Source organism: Aquarana catesbeiana, linkage group LG08 (assembly GCF_042186555.1).
Source record: "Aquarana catesbeiana isolate 2022-GZ linkage group LG08, ASM4218655v1, whole genome shotgun sequence".
In the NCBI taxonomy this organism is placed as follows: domain Eukaryota; kingdom Metazoa; phylum Chordata; class Amphibia; order Anura; family Ranidae; genus Aquarana; species Aquarana catesbeiana.
In genome coordinates this window covers 73,116,367-73,139,215 of record NC_133331.1, presented here as the reverse complement: position 1 = coordinate 73,139,215, position 22,849 = coordinate 73,116,367, and the positions used below count along the sequence as shown (strand labels likewise).

Sequence of the window (22,849 nt, the reverse complement as noted above, 5' to 3'; positions counted from 1 at the left end):
GAAAGGAACAGTTTAAAAATAAGATAAAAAAGCAAAAAAATAATAAAGAAAAAAAAAAAAAAAAAAAAAAGCACCCCTGTCGCCCCCTGCTCTTGCGCTAAGGCGAACGCAAGCGGCGGTCTGTCGTCAAACGTAAACAGCAATTGCACCATGCATGTGAGGTATCGCCGCGAAGGTCAGATCGAGGGCAGTAATTTTTGCAGTAGACCTCCTCTGCAAATCTAAAGTGGTAACCTGTAAAGGCTTTTAAAGGCTTTTAAAAATGTATTTATTTTGTTGCCACTGCACGTTTGTGCGCAATTGTAAAGCATGTCATGTTTGGTATCCATGTACTCGGTCTAAGATCATCTTTTTTATTTCATCAAACATTTGGGCAATATAGTGTGTTTTAGTGCATTAAAATTTAAAAAAGTGTGTTTTTTCCCCAAAAAATGCGTTTGAAAAATCGCTGCGCAAATACTGTGTGAAAAAAAAAAATGAAACACCCACCATTTTAATCTGTAGGGCATTTGCTTTAAAAAAATATATAATGTTTTGGGGTTCAAAGTAATTTTCTTGCAAAAAAAAAAAACTTTTTCATGTAAAAAATAAGTGTCAGAAAGGGCTTTGTCTTCAAGTGGTTAGAAGAGTGGGTGATGTGTGACATAAGCTTCTAAATGTTGTGCATAAAATGCCAGGACAGTTCAAAACCCCCCCCAAATGACCCCATTTTGGAAAGTAGACACCCCAAGCTATTTGCTGAGAGGCATGTCGAGTCCATGGAATATTTTATATTGCGACACAAGTTGCGGGAAAGAGACAAATTTTTTTTTTTTTTTTTTTTTTTTGCACAAAGTTGTCACTAAATGATATATTGCTCAAACATGCCATGGGAATATGTGAAATTACACCCCAAAATACATTCTGCTGCTTCTCCTGAGTACGGGGATACCACATGTGTGAGACTTTTTGGGAGCCTAGCCGCGTACGGGACCCCGAAAACCAAGCACCGCCTTCAGGCTTTCTAAGGGCGTGAATTTTTGATTTCACTCTTCACTGCCTATCACAGTTTCGGAAGCCATGGAATGCCCAGGTGGCACAAAACCCCCCCAAATGACCCCATTTTGGAAAGTAGACACCCCAAGCTATTTGCTGAGAGGTATAGTGAGTATTTTGCAGACCTCACTTTTTGTCACAAAGTTTTGAAATTTGAAAAAAGAAAAAAAAAAAAAGTTTTTTCTTGTCTTTCTTCATTTTCAAAAACAAATGAGAGCTGCAAAATACTCACCATGCCTCTCAGCAAATAGCTTGGGGTGTCTACTTTCCAAAATGGGGTCATTTGGGGGGGTTTTGTGCCACCTGGGCATTCCATGGCCTCCGAAACGGTGTTAGGCAGTGAAGAGTAAAATCAAAAATTCACGCCCTTAAAAACGCTGAAGGCGGTGATTGGTTTTCGGGGTCCCGTACGCGGCTAGGCTCCCAAAAAGTCTCACACATGTGGTATCCCCGTACTCAGGAGAAGCAGCTAAATGTATTTTGGGGTGCAATTCCACATAGGCCCATGGCCTGTGTGAGCAATATATCATTTAGTGACAACTTTGTGCAAAAAAAAAAAAAAAGTGTCACTTTCCCGCAACTTGTGTCAAAATATAAAATATTCCATGGACTCAATATGCCTCTCAGCAAATAGCTTGGGGTGTCTACTTTCCAAAATGGGGTCATTTGGGGGGGGGTTGTGCCACCTGGGCATTCCATGGCCTCCGAAACTGTGATAGGCAGTGAAGAGTGAAATCAAAAAGTTACACCCTTAGAAATCCTGAAGGCGGTGATTGGTTTTCGGGGTCCCATACGCGGCTAGGCTCCCAAAAAGTCCCACACATGTGGTATCCCCGTACTCAGGAGAAGTAGCTGAATATATTTTGGGGTGCAATTCCACATAGGCCCATGGCCTGTGTGAGCAATATATCATTTAGTGACAACTTTTTGTAAATATTTTTTTTTTTTTTTTTTTTTTGTCATTATTCAATCACTTGGGACAAAAAAAATAAATATTCAATGGGTTCAACATGCCTATCAGCAATTTCCTTGGGGTGTCTACTTTCCAAAATGGGGTCATTTGGGGGGGTTTTGTACTGCCCTGCCATTTTAGCACCTCAAGAAATGACATAGGCAGTCATAAACTAAAAGCTGTGTAAATTCCAGAAAATGTACCCTAGTTTGTAGACGCTATAACTTTTGCGCAAACCAATAAATATACGCTTATTGACATTTTTTTTACCAAAGACATGTGGCCGAATACATTTTGGCCTAAATGTATGACTAAAATTGAGTTTATTGGATTTTTTTTATAACAAAAAGTAGAAAATATCATTTTTTTTCAAAATTTTCGGTCTTTTTCCGTTTATAGCGCAAAAAATAAAAACTGCAGAGGTGATCAAATACCATCAAAAGAAAGCTCTATTTGTGGGAAGAAAAGGACGCAAATTTCGTTTGGGTACAGCATTGCATGACCGCGCAATTAGCAGTTAAAGCGACGCAGTGCCAAATTGGAAAAAGACCTCTGGTCCTTAGGCAGCATAATGGTCCGGGGCTCAAGTGGTTAAAGTCCCAATTTAAGGGGGATACTCTTTTCTGTGGTCTAATATGTCAGGGATGGGTCCACCATACTCTACACTTGTCATGATGGAAGCCTCCTTTCTATTTAGAGATGGAAAAGGCACTCACAAAATATTTTTTGGTTAATGACACAGCAGATGTTTCTGATCTTACTGTATGGGAAGCTCACAAAACTGTAATTTGGGGTAAATTAATACAACAGGCTTCAGCCATTAAAAGAACAAGATTATTAAGTATTGCATCAAAAATTGTTTGTAACCTCTCAGTCTCTGGGAATGCGTTGCGTCTTATTTGCTAAGCTGGACGCTAAATTTAACGCATGTCATTTAGCTTTCCAATCCTCCCCGACTGCTACCAATAATGCAAAACTAGATAAAGCTCATCTTGACCTAGACCTTTTTCTAACAGACTCAGCGGAAAGACTTATGCGTAAACGTCAGCATACCCAATACCCAATACCTTAAAGCTAATAAACCTGATACCTATATGGCACATAGTTTAAATGCGATAAAATATGCTCAGACACCAATAAGATTAAAGACGTCACGAGATGTATATATTAGTAACCCTGTTACAATACTTGAGGTTCTAATTTAGCTAAACTTTATTTTCACATCTCAGATTTTGATCAGACGAAAGCAGATACCCTATTTGCTTCTATCAATCTTCCCACTATGGGACAATGAACAGCTCACCCATCTAGAGAGTCCCATTACAGAATTAGAAGTTCAAAATTCCATAAAAACTTTAAAACCTCATAAACGACCAGGCCCGGATGGGTTTTCAGCATCTTATTATTAATTGTTTGCTCCCATACTGACACTTATATTAACCAGAGCTTTCAATTCTATACTTAATGGGCACACATTTAGAATGGAAACGTTGACCTCCATGATAACTATGCTCCCTAAACCCAGATCAGACTCCACTTCTTGGACCAATTTCCGTCCTATATCTCTACTAAATTTGACATTAAACTTTTAGCTAAAATTATAGCGAATCTTCTCAATCCCATTATAGGCCGCCTAATCCATTGTGATCAAACAGGATTCATGCCCACACGTCAAGTGGGAGATAATATTTAACGGGCCCTCTTACTCACTCATGCTGCTAAAAATAGACACATCCCAACCTGCCTCCTTTCAGGAAGGCATTTGACTCTATCACTTGGCCATACATGCAATTTATTTTGCATAAATGGGGTTTTGGGAATCATTTTTTGACTCTATATGATAATCCACGGGCATATGTTAAATATGCTGGCTACAAATCAGCAATGATAGACATTAGGAGAGGTACGAGGCAAGATTGTCCCCTCTCCCCATTGATTTTTACCTTTCTCATAGAACCCTTGGCACTATTAATTAGAGCCAACCCTGATATTAAAGGTATTGAGTTGGGAGGATTACAGCATAAGATCTGTCTATTTGCAGATGATGTTTTAATTTTCCCAACTCATCCACATGTTTCTGCTCCAAATTTACCAGACTTACTAGATAAATTTGCTCATTTTTCCGGTCTGTTTTTTAACCCTACAAAATCGAATGCACTTAATATTTCTTTAACACACACTAAACTAATGCAAGCTAAATCTTCTTTACCTTTTAACTGGGTATCTCACAACTTTTATATTTAGGAGTCCAACTTACAAACTTCCTGACAGATCTCTTTGCAGCAAACTACCTTCCATTATTGAAACAAATCACCGGACTAATGAAACAGTGGTCTTCTCTCCCCTTGTTGTGGCTAGGGCGAATTAATGCTATAAAGATGACAAAATTATCGAAATTTCTGTATTTATTTAGAGTACTTCCTATTTTAATGCCATCATATTTCTTAAGACTAGTACAAAGAAGGGTTATGTCATTTATATGGGGACCTACCAAACCCTGAATACCTCTTGCAACACTTTATCTTCCTGAAAATAAAGGGGGGCTGGGCGTGCCAAATTTTTCTTCCTATTATTATGCGGCTTAATTATCACAGCTCCCTAAATATCATGCTACTAGAGAAATCCCCTTATGGGTGGCTGTCGAATCCATTGACAGTGACCCCATTTCTGTGGCTAATCTGCTATGGCTTCAAACCAAAGATAGAGCCCATCTTTCCAATCCTATTACTAAACATTCCTTGGCTATATGGGACAAATTTAAAATCTCTCAATCTTCAATCACCACATAATCCCCTCCTTTCTTTCCTTAAGAATCCAGCTTTCTACCCTGCCTGGAAATTTACGAACTCTTTTGCAGCATGGTCAACTACGAATTTGACTCGGCTACACAAATTGACATCTTCCATTGATTTTCATACATTCCCTACACTTTGTGAAACTTTTGGGCTTCCTAGGACTGAATCTTTTCGTTATTGGCAAATCAAGAATTTTTATACACCTCTCATTAGTACAGGTTTAATTCTTAAACAAATGTCACAATTTGAACGTATTTGCAAGACTGACTCACATATTAGAGGACTGATTTCACTTCTATATCAACATCTCACCGCTATACCTAAGGACTAATTTCCCTCATATGTTGCTAAATGGTCGCATGATTTGAATCGTACATTTGACAAAGATGACTGGTCCAATATTTGGTTGGCCACCAAAACTTCTTTCCCAAATTGTTATGCATTAGAAACCAATTTCAAAGTCATGGCATGTTGGTATTTGGTACCAGCAAGGATTGCAAAATTTATCCCAGCATACCCAGAAAATTGTTTGAGGATGTTCCTCACCAGGTACGCATTTCTATATTTGGTGGCAATGTCCGGTAACCCAAGATTTCTGGGGAAAGATATTTGATATGGTTTCTAAAGCCTTGGAAATCTCTATATTCCCAGACCCAGCTGTGGCCCTCCTAAATCTTAAACGAGCTGCACTTACTCATACTCAATTTCAACTCCTCATTAATCTTACAACCGCAGCCAAACAAACTATAGCCAAGGCTTAGAAATCTCCCAACTTAATTGTGGCTGAAGCCAAACATAGGATGTTGAAGGCCCTTCTATTTGCCAAAATTACAGCCATAGAAAATGATAATATCGGTAAATTCAACAAAATTTGGAAACCTTGGGTTAAACATTTTTTGCCGCAACAATTCTCATAATAAATAAATAAATACATTATATATATATATATATATATATATATATATATATATATATATATATATATGTATAAATAAATCGATATGCATATTTTGGGTGTGGGCCCCACTACCACCATGGAAGACCCTTCCTTCTCTTTCTTTCTTCCCTCTTTCTCTCTTCTTCTTCTTCCTATCTTTTCTTATCCCGACGGATAAGGGAATCTCTCTTCTTACACGTATGGTTTTATATTTTGAAATTGACAAGCACTGTCTTTTTATTTTATCTGATATTTCTCTTAATTCTTATATTTTTGATATAAATGGCATGTGTAATCTATGACTGGAAAACCTAGACCCCCTTATGTCTTTTGCAATATTTAAAATGATTTTGGTGTAAATATTCCTGATTTATACAGCTTTGCCCCCACCCATCCACAGTTTGTGCCCATCAGGGGTGGATGGGTGGTCTGGAGGCATGTTCCCTTAAATGCTCTAATGTTGGCTATTTAAGTGAAACTATATTATTATAAGTCTTATTTTCACAATACACAATACAGTGCAGCCATAGTGCAGTTGCTACTACTTTTCTGGTGGTGTACACAGTACACAATACAGTGCAGCCATAGTACAGTTACTACTACACTTCTGGTGGTATACACAGTACACAATACAGTGCAGCCATACTGCAGTTGCTACTACTTTCCTGGTGGTGTACACAGTACACAATGCAGTGCAGCTGTAGCACAGTTGCTACTACTTTTCTGGTGGTGTACACAGTACACAATACAGTGCAGCCGTAGTACAGTTGCTACTACACTTCTGGTGGTGTACACAGTATCTAAAATAGTGTAGTGTGGTGTTGCAAAACAAAATATACATCATGTCCGGAAGGCCACCAAGGAGAGGCAGACACTCACAGGCCACTAAAAGAGGGCGAGCAGACTCTGTGTCTATAGTCAACAGTGCCGGTCATGGACAAGGGGCATCCTCTGCCGGTGGCCGAGGGGCACGCTTGCCCCTTTTTTTCTGCTGCTGGCCGTGTTATTGAGCCAGAACATGCAGAAGAGTTGGTGGAGTGGATAACAAAGCCGTCCTCATCCTCCTCATTCTCTGTCACCCAGGCTCAGAGAAGTTTGCCTTCCAATGCAGCTGCCAAAGCGGCCTATTCCACCGGCTCCTTGTCCACAGTCACTCCTTCCATAGCCCCACCATCATGCAGGGAGTAGTCCCCAGAACTATTCGACCACAGTGTTGGGTACCTGCTGCTGGAGGACGAGCAGCGATTTAAAGGCTCCGATGTTGGTTCCCGGGTTGAGGAAGGGAGTAACATGAGCCTAGAGAGAGGGGGTGCCCAAGAAGGACAAAAAACTGGCAGTCATGTTCTCCCAGCTGCAGCATACTGCCAAGTTTGCTCTAGTGACGAGGGGGGAGGGGATGATGAGGTCACTGACTCTACTTGGATGCCTGATAGAAGCAAGGAGGAGGAGGAGGCACAACTCCAATGAGGCAGGATGTCCTCTAGGGTGCAGCTTAAGGGCAGCCATCCTATTGCATCACAGCGCAGAGCTCTGCAGGTGCAGGGCACTGCTGACTCCCCGCTGACTTTGAAAAGTTCCTTGGTGTGGGCCTTTTTTGACACGTGTGCAGCAGATCACACTGTTGCTGTTTGCAACCTATGTCTGAAGCGGATCAAGCGTGGCCAGAACAGCAGCCGCTTGGGCACCACATACTTGACCAGACATATGACGACTTCCCATGCAGTCCGTTGGCAACAGCACTTGAAAGACCCACATCAAAGAAAAAAAGCGGACTTCTCCTTGCTCCTCATCTGGGATCTCCAACTCCACTATACCTCCAGTCCTCTCAAAAATCTGCACTGAGAGGAATGAAGGTATAGCAATAGGTGTCCCAAGTACTTGCAGCCAATCTGCTAGCAGTACACCACCATCTGATTTTAGCAGGCAAATTTCCCTACCCCAGTTGCTGAACCGTAAATAAAATTTGGTCCCAGCCATCCACATGCTCAATGTCTGAATGCTAGCTTGGCCAAATTGCTAACACTGCAACTGCTGACCTTTCAGCTGGTAGAATCTGCCCCCTTTTGTGAATTTGTGGAATGTGCTGTACCTCAGTGGCGGGTTCCAAAACTCCATTTCTTTTCACGGAAGGCCATTCTGGCTCTTTACTGGCATGTGGAGGCAATGTTTTGGCCTCATTGGACAGGGCGGTCAGCAGTAAGGTGCATATTACCACTGACTCATGGTCCAGCAGGCATGGGCAGGGACATTACCTTTCCTTCACGGCACACTGGGTAACTCTGCTGGCAGCTGGGAGAATGCAGGATAGGGTCCAGTATTGTTGGAGCTTGTTCCATCACCACGCCTCCAAAATGCTAGTGGCGATTCTGCCACAGTGCTCTCCTCCAACCTCACTTCTTCTTCTTCCTCCATGGCCTCTTCTGCAGATTTGTCCTCTGAACCACCGTTGCTCCTTAAGTGTTCAAGGAGTTACCATGCGGCGCTTGAGTTGGTTTGCTTAAGGGACAGGAGCCACACTGGGGCAAAGATTCTGTCAGCTCTTCAGGGGCAGGCTCAGAGGTGGTTGACGCCATGCCAACTTCAGCCAGGAATGGCTGTATGCGACAATGGCACCAACCTTCTCTCCGGCCTCCGACAAGGACAATTGTTCATGTTCCATGTTTGGCACACATTCTGAATTTGGTGGTGCAGCGGTTCTTGAGCAAGTACCCAGGCTTACAGGATCTCCTGAGACAGGCCAGAAAAGTCTGTGGTCATTTCCGCAGGTCATACAATGCCAGTGCTTGGCTGGCTGACATTCAAAGGGAATGCAACCTTCCCACCAAACGCCTCATTTGTGACATGCCCACCAGGTGGAACTCAACGTTGGCAATGCTGCAGCAGCTGCACACGCAGCAGAGGGCCATCAATGAGTACCTGTGTGAGTATGGCACCAGGACAGGGTCTGGGGAGCTTGACTTCTTTTCGCCACGCCAGTGGCTACTGATCAAGGATGCATGCTCTGTCACTATTTGAGGAGGCCACGAAAATGGTGAACAGTGACAATGCATGCATCAGTGACACTGTTCCTCTTGTCTTCCTGTTGGAGCACACGTTTCATGGAATAATGGACAGGGCACTTGAGGCAGAACAGCGAGAGGAAGAGGAGGACTTCCTTACCTCTCAAGACCCCCTTTATCCAGATAGTATTCCTGCGGGCCCGCCAAACATACAGGAAGAAGAGGAGGAGGAGGATTGTGTCAGCATGGACATGGAGGATAACACTCAGCAGCAGTCTTCAAGGGATGGTTTTCAGACCCCAGAAACCCAAGGAGTTGTACGTGGCTGGGAGGAGGTTGTTACGGATCATGTGATCATTAGTGACCCGGAGGACTCAGAATCGCATGCCTCTGCAAACTTATGCTGTATGGCCTCCCTGATTCTGCAAAGTCTGGGAAGGGACCCTAGAATTCGTGGTGTCAAGGAGAGGGATCATTACTAGGGATGGGCCGAACACCCCCCGGTTCGGTTCGCACCAGAACATACCAAACAGGCAAAAAATTTGGCAGAACACACGAACACCGTTAAAATCTATGGGACACGAACATGAATAATCAAAAGTGTTCATTTTAAAGGCTTATATGCAAGTTATTGTCATCATGTTTCCGGACCTGGGTCCTGCCCCAGGCGACATGTATCAATGCAAAAAATTTTTTTTAAAACAACCGTTTTTTCTGGAGCAGTGATTTTTTCAATGCTTAAAGTGAAACAATAAAAACCAAATATTCCTTTAAATATCGTGCCTGGGGGTGTCTATAGTGTACCTGTAAAGTGGCGCATTTTTCCCCTGTTTAGAACAGTACCACAGCAAAATGACATTTCTAAAGGAAAAATTGTCATTTAAAACTGATCACAGCTGTAATGAATTGTTGGTTCTCGGCAATATAGATAAAATTCATTGGCCGGCTGACGGATGCCTTTAGACAATTTTTCAGTCTTCAGCGCCAAGGTCTGATCAGTTCAAGCAACCATCGCCAACATCTGCATTACATGGTGCAGGAATATCTAGGGGCAGGAGCAGACTTGGAGACCTTTCCAACAGACCATCCACTGGGTTACTGGGTCTTGAGGATGGACCACTGGCCAAAACTTGCTCAATATGCAATTGAGCTACTTGCCTGTCCTGCATCCAGCGTTCTTTCTGAACGCACATTCAGTGCTCCTGGAGGGTTTGTAACGGATCAAAGAGTGTGCCTGTCCACAGACTCCATTGATAGGCTTGCATTCATAAAAATTAATCAGTCTTGGATCAGCAGCTATCAAGCACCTAATGCTGATGTAACTGATTGAATTTTCTATGGATGTGGGATCCCTTGAAAAATGCCTATGTTTAACAGGGGCATGTTATTACAATTTTTGATCTAATATTTCACAGCAGGGCCCGTTCCTGCGCCCAACAAGAGTATCTGTGAGGGGTTACAGTATTGTGGCACCACCACCACCACCCAAGGCCCAATTTTTCTGCCCCTGTTTCACAGGGACATGTAATTACAATTTTTGATCTAATATTTCACGGCAGGGCCCTTTCCCACGCCCAACAAGAGTATCTGTGAGGGCTTACAGTGTTGTGGCACCACCACCAAAGGCGCAAATTTTCTGCCCCAGTTTAACAGGGGCATGTAATTACAATAACTAATATAATATTTCACAGCAGGGTCCGTTCCTGCGCCCACCAAGAGTAACCATGAGGGCTTACAGTGTTGTGGCACCACCACCACCAAAGGCCCAATTTTTCTGCCCCTGTTTAACAGGGGAGTGTAAATAAAATTCTTGATATAATATTTCACAGCAGGGCCCATTCATACGCCAAGCAAGAGTATCTGTGAGTGGTTACAGTGTTGTGGCACCACCACCACCCAAGGCCCAATTTTTCTGCCCCTGTTTAATAGGGGCCTGTAATTACAATTCTTGATATAATATTTCACAGCAGGGCCTGTTCCTGTGCCCAACAAGATTACTGTGTGCTTACAGTGTTCTGGTACCACCACCACCTCCCATGCTCCCCTGCAAAACTTCTCCAGAGACTCTCCGACCCTCTGGAATTCTCTACCCCAATACGTCCCACTATCTCCTACTTTGTTTAGCTTTAGGCAACCTCTGAAAGCACATCTCTCCAGAGAGGCCTATCCTGCCTCTAACTAGTAAACTGTACTTTTACAAGGGCTGCACCAAACGTTTTGCATAAGTGGGTATTTTATTAAGCACTTGATCTCCAGAAGATTTATAACCAGGCAATTTTTTGCAGTACGGCACTGTGCTACTTTAACTGACAATTGCGTGGTTGTGCGACGCTGTACCAAAATAAAATGTATGTCCTTTTTGCCCACAAATAGAGCTTTTTTTTGGTGATATTTCATGACCTCTGCGGTTTTTATTTTTGGCACTATAAACAAAAAGGCTGACAAATTTGAAAAAAAACAAAAAACCTTTCTGCTATATAACATATCCAACACAAAAATTAAAAAAAATGAATTTCTTTATCAATTTAGGCCAATATGTAGTCTGATACATATCTGGTAAGAAAAAATCCCAATAATCGTATATTGATTAGTTTGCACAAAGGTTATAGTGTCTACAAACTATGGAATATTTTTATTTATTTATTTATTTTAACTAGTAATGGCGGCGATCAGCAACTTATAGCGGGATTGCAATATTGAGGCAGACAGTCAGACACTAACTGACACTTTTGACACTTTGTGGGAACCAGTGACACTAATACAGTGATCTGTGCTAAAATATACACTGTCACTGTACTAATGACACTGGCTGGGAAGGGGTTAAACACCAGGGGTGATCAAAGGATTAACTGTGTGCCTAACCAGTGTTTTGGTGTACTGTGGGAGGTGCTTTTACTAGGGGAAGACATGGATCCATGTCCCTGTTTTGCAGGAACACAGGATCCATGCCTTCTGTACTGACTGAACGGCAATCTGCCTTGTTTACAGGCAGACTGACGTTCTGCTTGTGTAACAAATGTTTGGCAGGGGTGCCGGCAGACATAGAGTCCGCGGTACCCGCAGATCAGCTCCCACTGTATATAATCAAAGTAAGTTATGTAAGTACAAATACCAAATATAAAGCACAAATTGCATGTGCAATATGAACAATTTCAAATAATGTAGATTCAATAGTCCATAATCCCCAGAAACAATAATGTATATAGAGTGCAAAAAAATTAGCAAAATGTGCAAAAAAAAAAAGCAATGTGCAAACTGTGCAAAATAGCTTCAAAGTCCAATGACGTCCAAAAATAAAGTGCAGTATTTCAAAGGCAATAAAGGTGAACTTCAATTAATATGTGGTAAACATCTCCTCCTCCAACATCCGTGATCCACCACAGGTGTGCCACAGCCTCTCACCTCAAAGAAAGACCCCAATGGGTTTTATGGCACTTCAGGTCACTGCAGACCATTAAGAAATCCTCTCCTTGTACGAACATATTTCTAATAATGTATGTCAGGGCTTGACAAATCCTAGGTGCCAGGTCGCCATGGCGACTAGAAATTGCGTCCTGGCACCTGGGCTTTTGTCAGTCCATTCACTGTTGCAGGGATGCACGATTTGTGTCACCCGACACCCGGGACATACAGTTCTGGGCACTGGGCAGGTATTTTTTTTTCTACATTTAGCCCTGGGCAAGCAGCAGGGCTCACTTGTCAGGTGGAAGCACTCAGGCAGTTCCGCTGCTGCCCAACCACTTCCACACATGCAGGTAAAATGCCCCCCCTCCCGTGGGCCCCCCCGCTATGTATCCTGGCCTCTACTTGCCCATCTGCAGGCCCAGGACAGGCATAGTAGGCGTGGCAGAGTAGAGGGGAGGGAGGAGAGCAGACATGTGTTCCTGACTTCCATCTTATTCCTGACCCAGAAGCGACGTGTATGATGTCACTTCCCGTTGACCGTTTCCCCCAGCCAACATGGCCTGGAAAGAATGCAATGCAGTGCAATATGCACTGAATTACATTCAGGGGAGACGTGCGGGGTCTTTTATGACCCACATGTCTCATTAAAGAGAAGCTGTCACCAAATAATCATCACATAGGGGATTTTTTGTTAAGTAAAGTTAAGTAAAAAAATAGTTTTAAATTGTAAAAAAATGAAAATTACACCCAAGCAGATAACATTTTCCCCCCCATTTTTTTGGGGCCCCCAACCCCTACGCATGCACAAACGTTAACACACACGTTGGGGCGCCTTCCCATCAAAACGTTGATTACGATACACATGTAACACGTCGCCGCACACGCCGAAATGAGAGCACTAATTCTAGTGCCAGACCTCCTCTGTAACGTTAAACTGGCGAAATTTAGGGTTTGACATGTTGGGTATCTAATTACTCGGTGCAACCTTTATCTTTTAGATTTTACCAAAGAATTGGGTAATTTATTGCGTTTTTGTGCCTTAAAATTAACTTTAGCGTGTTTTTTACTGAAATTTTGCGTTTCCTAGACCTTTGTGGTACTTTGTGGAACTTTTTTAGCTGGAACTTTGTGGAACTTTTTTAGCTGGCTCCTAGATTCATATCAAAATTGTCAAGCCCTGATGTTTGTGTTTTTTGTTCAGGAAATTCCATTCATTCCAAAATTGAATGTTAAAAGTTTAAACTACTTTCGAACAACATTCGTCCCATCACCAAATGTACAAATAATTTAAGAACATTCATTCAAAAACTACTACTAGCTTATAATAACGGACCCTCTAGCCTTCACATCTATATAGTTATAGATTGGAAACTCTCAGATAACAGTAGATGGGTTTTATTTGTCCCAAGTGTAGCCAAACCGCTGGCTATTATCTATCAAAGAGAGAAGATTTTTTTTGTTTCAGATAGTGAACAAAAACATCAATGGAGGGGTATTTTTCAAGCAAATTAGTGACACTATTAGACAGAAATCACTCATTCCTGTTGGTATTACTGCAGTTGGGAGTTGGTCATTTTTTTGCCATTTAGTGGCAAAAAGTGCAACATGTACACTTGAATTCTGATACTATTAACTTCAATGGTGTTTGGATTCAGGACAGCATTACTGAGCTTATTGTTTATATCCTGGAGGCTAGGCCACACATCATCCTTAGTTAGTATGGTGCAGGTGGCCACCTGCAACATAACAATCATGGATGCTGTATGGCCCAACTGCATGCATCCTAGAAGCCATTAAGCTGTGAGGACTTGCCGCTAGCTTGCTGACAACGAAAGAAGCATAGCCATACAGCACCACTGTGCCAGCATCCTGGAAGCCAAAGGAGGGCAGCAAAAATGAGGTGGTATCCAGAGTGTCCATGGGGCACAGTATAGCAGAGATTGTACTTCCTGTTTATTGGTTTAGGGGGAGGTAACAGAAATGGTGGTCTCAGGCAGCCCATGAGGGTTAGCATGACAGCCAAGCAAGTTGAATTTCTAGAATGAAGAGTAAGCAATATATCATAGAAGTTTTTCTAATGATGAGGTGGATGGAATCTATTGTTAAGTTAATTGAATTAAAAAAAATACCTTTTTAGTTGCCGTAAGCTGATCTCACATGTGGTTTCCTCCTGCTTTGCTTTCCAACATAGGACCATCTTAACTCTCAAGCCACAAAATATCCTTTTAAATCTTTGAACAGTTCAATCCCATGGATGCATTGACAATGTGTTCCACCCAATAAAAGAGATCTCAGCCAGTCCTGGACAAACAGTCCACCTTGGAGACAATGGGCACATTACACCATCTCTCCTCTCATCCTGTAGGCTGCGGGAAGGGTTTCCAATTACAAATGTACAGTGGGCTAATTCCTGGAGACTTCATGAATTAATGTTGGTCTTCTTGGCTCTCAAGCTTTTCTTTGGATTCCTTTTAATGGATGTAGAGAGTCACCTGTTGGATTAGAACGTCAGGACAATTACTGAAGGCTCAGAAAACAAGACAATGTAACCACAATGCTTCCCATTTAATGTAGTAAGTAATTAACAAAGCAACAATGGCAGCCACTCTAGACAGCAGGGGAAAGGTACACATGGATGGGGCAATACAAAGGGAGTCCCTAGGATGCGTTTAAGCTGGCCAGCAAAATAAATAAATAAATAAAACCTAAATAATCTTTTTTCAAATCCGTAGGGTAAAAACAGAGGTTTTAGTTGCATACCTTTGTAAATACATGTGGAAACCACACTATGTCAAGAAACCTTTGATAAGGGTGGTCCCTACAGCTGGGCACACAAATCAATTGAATTTCAAAAAGTTTTCTGACACTTGGTTTGATTTTCTAATGGTTATTGGAGTAAATTCAGAGGTAATTTTCAATTATAATGATAAGAAAACTTGAAGGAGCATGATCAAATTTTTTTTCTTGAATGAACAAAATTCTGTAAATGTGGTTTTCGTTTGGGAAAAATCCTGCATACCATAAAGAAACTTGTTGAATTACACCTTGGATTCCATACAAATAGCAGGTCTGTACAAAATTCTAGGGTCAAACATAATTAGTTGACTTAATAGCAGAAAAGAATGTTCTGATGAACATTTTTGTAGGTATGTTTGAAGGAAAGTCTGATAATTTATGACCAGGTTTACTCTAAATCAGACTTTCTCAACCTTTTCAACACAGAGGAACCCCTGAAATAACTTTAACCCCTGCTAAAAATTACTATATATACACAACGCATGAAAGGGTGTGATGGTCAGTGGGAAGAATTTTCCTTACATTTGTGGTCATTGGGAACAATTACCCCCTTACAGATAGTTAAAAAAAGATCAATGGTGTCATTAGGAACTTATCTGGGATGCAGAAATTGCTCATTGCTCAAGGAACCCATAGGAAGCTCTGGAGGAACCTGAAGGTTCCATGAAATCCTGGTTGAGAAACCCTTCTCTAAACTATCTGACTTGAACTATGGCTGACATATATAACAATGTATAAACAGAGAGCAAGTTCATGTTCAACTGGAGGCAGTCCTTTCCTCCCTAAAGCATAACTAAACGCAAGGACAAAAATGTAATATAATGCAGCATATCAATTCTTAGATGTGGTGACTGCATTTGTTTTCTTTTTCAGGCTTCTTTCCTTTATTTCACATGGTGATCCTGCCAGTAACACACGTCCTGTCCTAGGGCGAAAACACTCACTCACTGTACTAGTGGAGCAGCATTGTTACCCTGAAAGAGGACCCTGATAGCAGTATACTGAACACAGGAAGTTAACAGTTCACAAGATATCTGGCAGGACCAATATTTTGCATTGACCGTACATATATAACTTAAATTGCTTTTAATGGTGAATTTGGAGCAAATAAAAGAAGTTCCCTCTTTAGGTTTAAATACACTTGCATACACAGAAAAAATAGCTTTGTACACTCAAAGTTAAAAACTGACATGAGCATTTATTGTTTTGTCATAATCTAAAATACGATTATGGTTATTATTATTACTACTACTACTACTACATTTATAACATTTATCCAAAGTTCTAATATTCTGACTATGCTCTCTTGTTGCCTGTCCTTTGTTTAAAGTGATTGTAAGGGTAATTTTTTTTTAAATAACAAACATATACTTACCTCCACTGTGCAGCTTGTTTTGCACAGAGTGGCTCCGAACCTGTTCTTCTGGGGTCCCCCGGCAGCTCTCGCGGCTCCTCCCCACTTTAAATAACCCCCTAGGAGAAGCGCTCTCCCAGGGGATTACCTTGCAGGGGCACTCCCGAGTCCAGCATTTGGCGTCCATAGAGCCTAGTATACACGGACCGAATGTCAGGTGGCATCAGCCGGCTTCAATTGAACCGGCTGATGCCGTCTGACATTCATGCCTTGTGTACGGCAGCCGGTTCGACAGAAGCCTGCCGAACGTCCGGCTTCTGTGGAAGGGTCATGACTGGAAAAGGTCTGCCGACCGGTTCCAGGTCAGCGCTCTCAGCCAATGGCTGAGAGCGCTGACCAGAGTGTTCTGGCAGGGGGGAGTAGCCGTTTCAGCCTCTTAGCGTCTCGCTGAGAGGCTGAGCCGGGTGCCGGTTCAGACATGTGGGTGAATCCCGACCATATGGTCGCAATCTTTCCCGAGCCTGAACCGACTCCGTGATGTCAGCCAACAGCGGGCTTTAGCCGGCTGTCTACTGAAAATGGGTAACAGGAGTGCAGAATAACTCCTGTGATCGAACTTTGGCTGTACTTCTCCTTTAAAAATAAAAAGCTTTGGGTATAAATACACTTGAAGTTCAGCTACTCTCCAGTATGAAATTACAATTGCCTTTGTAGCAAGTCACAACATGGTGCAATATTATTTTAATCCCCCTTGATCTAATGCATAATCCAACCAACTTCCCTAACGATTAAATAGTTTGTATGTCTTACCTATTCATTTTATTCATTAGCACACCTTTTTAATAATCCCATGTTTCCACCTGGTATGGATGCAAAAGTCTTTAATTGGTAGTTAGACATAGGATTATAAAAAGTAGGTCATTATTTTACCCTTAAAGGATCTTTTACATTGCAGCACTGCCAGTGCTGAGACAAATTGGAAATGTCTCCATCTAAAAACTTAAATTTTAACCAAATCCCGCATTATATACATTCCCTTTGGCTTGATTGTTCCAAAGTACTGCGCCTTATGCCCTATGAAAAACTGTGTACCCAGGATCCAGGTCAAAAGGGAGGTGTATCTAAAATGTATCGTCTATTACTTGATACTCCTAATAAACTGTCAAATATGGTGCAGTAGGTTAGGGACCTCTGGGTCGCTAAAGGGTTAGATCAATGACATGGGTGGTATTACGGCTCTTTCAGGAGAATCTTGAATGTATTTTTGATGTAAGCCCATATTAAACTCCTAATGGGATGGTACCTGGCTCCCTACCGCCTCCCAAAACTTTACCCAATTTCCTCCCCTTTCTGCTTCAGGCAATGTGATCTCCAGGGCACCATGTATCATATTTAGTGGGAATGTCTTAAGATCAAAAGGATTCTGAAATGGGATTTTTGCTTTGCTGAGAAGGTTCACTGGAATACCAATACAATGAATATCAAATCACTCTAATTAATTTGCCTGTTGAGAATATTCCACATCCATCCCTAACCCCCTACAAAATACTGATCTTCTTTATCCTTTTGGCGGCTAAGATAACTATAGCAAAATCATAGAGAAAAGCTTAAATTTCCTGGTCTCAAGCCAAACAAAAAAAATCTCTTAGAAAATGACCCACAAAAAAGGAAGATAGTATGCTGAATGACACAAGAAAGCAATTGGAAAAAGTTTGGGAGCCATGGGCTCCAATATATGCACATCTATCTATCCACTTAATGTGCAGGTCCTACATTTCTGCTTTTCTTTATTTCTAATCTATGCTACTTTCTTCCTTTTTCCTTCTACTTTTATTTTCAGTCAAATGTTTTTAAACAGGTTGTTTTATGACTTTGGGAAATACAGTTGTTGAATACATCTGTTCTTTTTAGATTTTAAGTAGCATATTGCCTCATAACAGGTATTGTTATGTACTTATTATTATTATTATTATTTGTATGGCTGTGTATCATAAATTTATACATTGTAATACCCGAAAGCTTTCCTAGAAAGCTTAGAAGTCCTTTTTGTGGATTGTAATCCTAATCCGATCTAATAAAAAATTATTGAATGTAAATAGTTAGTAAATAGATTGTGGATTGGCTCTGGGATATCGGTAAACTCAAGTATGGTAAAACTCATATTAGAATCACCTTGCACTATTTTACTTGTTAATAAGTAGCAGATTGTTTGTCTACCTGGGATCTCCATTTCACCAAACTGCATATTCAAATTTTTAACAATTTTTGTAGTTAATTGTTGTCAATCTCATTACAGTGCCTTGAAAAAGTATTCATACCCCTTGACATTTTTCAAATTTGGTCATGTTACAACCAAAAATATAAATGTATTTTATTGGGATTTGATGTGATAGACCAACACAAAGTGGCACATAATTGTGAAGTGGAAGGAAAATGATAAATGGTTTTCAATTTTTTTTACAAATAAATATGTGAAAAGTGTGGGGTACATTTGTATTCAGCCCCCATTACTCTAATACCCCTAACTAAAATCTAGTGGAACCAATCGCCTTCAGAAGTCACCTAATTAGTAAATAGAGTCCACCTGTTTGTAATTTATCTATTTATTTATTTTTTTATGGTTGAACTAGATGGACTTGTGTCTTTTTTTCAACCTGACTAGCTATGTAACTATGTACAGTGGAACCTCGGATTGTGAGTAACGCGTTAACGAGCATTTCGCAAAACAAGCACTGTATTTTGAAAAATCCTAACTCGGTTTGTGAGTGTTGTCTCGCAAAACGAGCAGGATTCAGGCCAAAACTGTGTGCAGTATAGCGCCGATCGTAGCTGTTCGGAAATGCTCAGAAAGGCTCGGAAATACTACGTTCCCAAGCCTTTTTGAGGTTTGCCAAGGTCAGCCGAGCTATCCTCAGGCCTTTCCGTCTGTTTCTGAGACTCTCCGGCGCCCCCCCACCTCTGGCCGCATATGGTATTGCATGCCATTGAAGTCAATGCGGAACAAATTATTTTCGTTTCCATTGACTTCAATGAGGTAACTCGCTTTGATATGTGAGTACTTTGGATTACGAGCATTCTCCTGGAACGGATTATGCCCCTAATCCGAGGTTCCACTGTAACTACAAATACAACTGTTCTGTGAAGCCCTCCAAGGTTTGTTAGAGGACCTTGGTGAACAAACAGCATCATAAAGGCCAAGGAACACACCAGACAGGTCAGGGATAAAGTTGTGGAGAAGTTTAAAGCAGAGTTATGCTATAAAAAAATTCCCAAGCTTTGAACATCTCATGGAGCACTGTTCAATCCATTATCCGAAAATGGAAAGAGTACGGCACAAATGCAAACCTACTGACAGGCCCGGTAAGGAGAGCATTAATCAGAGAAGCAGCCAAGAGGCTCATGGTAACCGTGGAGGAGCTGCAGAGATCCCCAGCTCAGGTGGGAGAATCTGTCCACAGGACAACTATTAGTCGTGCACTCCATAAATCTGGCCTTTATAGAAGAGTGGCAAGAAGAAAGCTATTGTTGAAAGAAAGCCATAAGGAGTCCCGTTTGCAGTTTGCGAGAAGCCATGTGAGGGACACATCAAACATGTGGAAGAAGGTGCTCTGGTCAGAGGAGACCAAAATTGAACTTTTTGTCCTAAAAGCTATGCGTGGCAAAAAACTAACACTGCACATGACCCTGAACACACCATCCTCACCGTGAAACATGGTGGTGGCAGCATCATGTTGTGGGGATGTTTTTCTTCAGCAGGAACAGGAAAGCTGGTCAGAGTTGATGGTAAGATGGATGGAGCAACATACAGGGCAATCTTAGAAGAAAACCTGTTATGCCCAGTACACACGGTCGGACATTGATCGGACATTCCGACGACAAAATCCTAGGATTTTTTCCGACGGATGTTGGCTCAAACTTGTCTTGCATACACACGGTCACACAAAGTTGTAGGAAAATCCGATCGTTCTGAACGCGGTGACGTAAAACACGTACGTCGGGACTATAAACGGGGCAGTAGCCAATAGCTTTCATCTTTTTATTTATTCTGAGCATGCGTGGCACTTTGTGTGTCGGATTTGTGTACACACGATCGGAAATTCCGACAACGGATTTTGTTGTCGGAAAATTTTATAGCCTGCTCTCAAACTTTGTGTGTCAGAAAATCCGATGGAAAATGTGTGATGGAGCCTACACATGGTTGGAATTTCCGACAACAAGGTCCTATCACACATTTTCCGTCGGAAAATCCGACCGTGTGTACGGGGCATTAGTCTTCAAAAGACTTGAGACTGGGGCGAAGGTTCACCTTCCAGCAGGACAATGACCCTAAACATACAGCCAGAGCTACAATGGAATGTTTTAGATCAAAGCATATTCATGTGTTAGAATGGCCCAGTCAACTTCCAGACTAGACATGTGCACTGCTGAAAAATGTGTTCGTTTTCATTTCATTTTTTTTTTTTTTTTTTTTTTAGTTCTTTGGGTCATTCATTATAATCACAAATTCGTAAATTCGAAAATTCGTAAATTCGAAAATTCGTAAATTCGAAAATAAGAAAGAGAATCCAAAAATTTGAAAAAATAACTAACTAATAATAACTATTAAATTATAAGTATTGGAATTTCCTTTCGAAGTTACGAATTATCTGAAATAACGAATGCCGCATCTAAACAAATGGAACATAACAAATTAATAATAAATAATAATAATAAAAAGATTTTATTATAATTATTGTTATTTATTTCTAGTAATTCATTACGTTCCATTCGTTTAGATACGCATTCATTATTTCGGCTAATTTGTAACTTTGGATACATTCTTATTCGTTACATTCACTAACAGCTAAATTTGAAAGGAAATTCCAATACCTATAATTTAATAGTTAGTAATAGTTAAGTTATTATTTGTTAGTTATTATTTCAGATTTTCGAATTTTCTGGTTTTTGGATTTTCGAAAATTTCCAAATTTCCGAATTTTTACATTTTTGAATTTTCGAATATTCAAATTTTTTAATTTACGAATATACGAATTTACAAATATTCGGAAAAACTTGTTAAACGGGTTTTCTTTAATTCTGATATTTCCAAATTAACGAATTTGTCGAAATTAGTTCAAAAACAAATTCGAAACAAAACTAATTGCACATGTCTAGTCCAGACCTAAATCAAATTGAAAATCTGTGTGAAAATTGCTGTTCACAGACACTCTCGATCCAATCTGACAGATCTTGAGCTATTTTGCAAAGAAGAATGGGCAAAAATGTCACTCTCTAGATGTGTAAAGCTGGTAGAGGCATCCCCAAAAAGACTTGCAGCTGTAATTACAGTGCAAGGTGGTTCTACAAAGTACAGGGAGGCTGAATACAAATGCACACCACACTTTTCACATATTTATTTGTAAAAAATTTTGAAAACCATTTATCATTTTCCTTCCACTTCACAATTATGTGCCACTTTGTGTTGGTCTATCACATAAAATCCCAATAAAATACATTTATGTTTTTGATTGTAACATTATTATTATTATTATTATTATTATTATTATTATTATACAGGATTTATATAGCGTCAACAGTTTGCGCAGCGCTTTACAACATGAGGGCAGACATTATAGTTACATTACAATTTGATACAAAAGGAATCAGAGGGCCTTGCTCGTTAGAGCTTACAATCTAAAAAGGAAGGGTCAATTGATACAAAAGGTAATAGCTGTGGGGGGATGAGCTGATGGAGGAAGTAAAACAGCGTTAGTTAGAAGCAGGATAGGCTTCTTTGAAGAGAAGGGTTTTCAGGGATTGCCTAAAAATGGATAGATTAGGGGACAGTCAGACAGATTGGGGTAGGGAGTTCCAAAGGAACATGACAAAATGTGGAAAATTTCAAGGGTTATGAATACTTTTTCAAGACACTGTATAGCTTAAACACTGTAACAAGCATTTACAACATTGGTGTGACACTAGGCAGCTCACATCTAAGGAGCATAGAGAAAAAAAACAGATTCACCTACCTTGTTGGTCTTGGTAGAGGTCAACATTTTCAATTTTATTTCTGTGAGCACCCGACTTCAAAATATAATCCTTTTCCCTGGGTTTTTGGCAGAAATCTTGCTGTAACTTTTGTCACCTGCCCCCTGTATAATATGACTTTGTCAGACCTGGTTTATCCCTAAGCATTTTTTTTTATAGAGAGAATAGACTGAAACCTGCCAGACTAGTTACGTAGGGAGGAATGTTCATGTTCGAGTGTAACCACAAACACAACACACTAGAGTGGGTAAAGTCAAACAAAGGGCTTCCCCTTTACTAATTAGCTACTTTATCAATGGTTTCTGTCTTTTAACCCCTTTGTGTCTCCATTGAGGACATGCAGACTATAGCTGACCAAGATGAACTAGTCTATTGCTCAATTGTGGTGCGATAACAAAAAATAAATTAAAATCAAGAGTACAATATATATATATGGACTGATGTAAATGTACAATATATATATGTGAAGTGCTGTGTAAAAACTGATGGCGCTATATAAGTACCTGAAATAAAAAAAAAAAAAAAATTATATATACAGTGTATATATAT

At 40.6% G+C, this 22,849-nt stretch overlaps 1 protein-coding gene across 1 annotated transcript in view; it reads right to left on the bottom strand.

The window, feature by feature from the left end:
* The window catches only part of LOC141105840 (transient receptor potential cation channel subfamily V member 5-like), a 93,888-nt gene extending 71,408 nt beyond the window's left edge, over positions 1 to 22,480 (bottom strand). The window contains exons 1-2 of the mRNA XM_073595971.1: positions 22,282 to 22,480; positions 14,253 to 14,615 (exon numbers count right to left, since the gene is read on the bottom strand). Coding sequence (XP_073452072.1) covers positions 14,253 to 14,320 — 68 coding nt within the window. The 5' untranslated portion in view covers positions 14,321 to 14,615; positions 22,282 to 22,480. The remainder of the gene's footprint in view (positions 1 to 14,252; positions 14,616 to 22,281) is intronic.
* Positions 22,481 to 22,849: the final 369 nt, after the last annotated feature.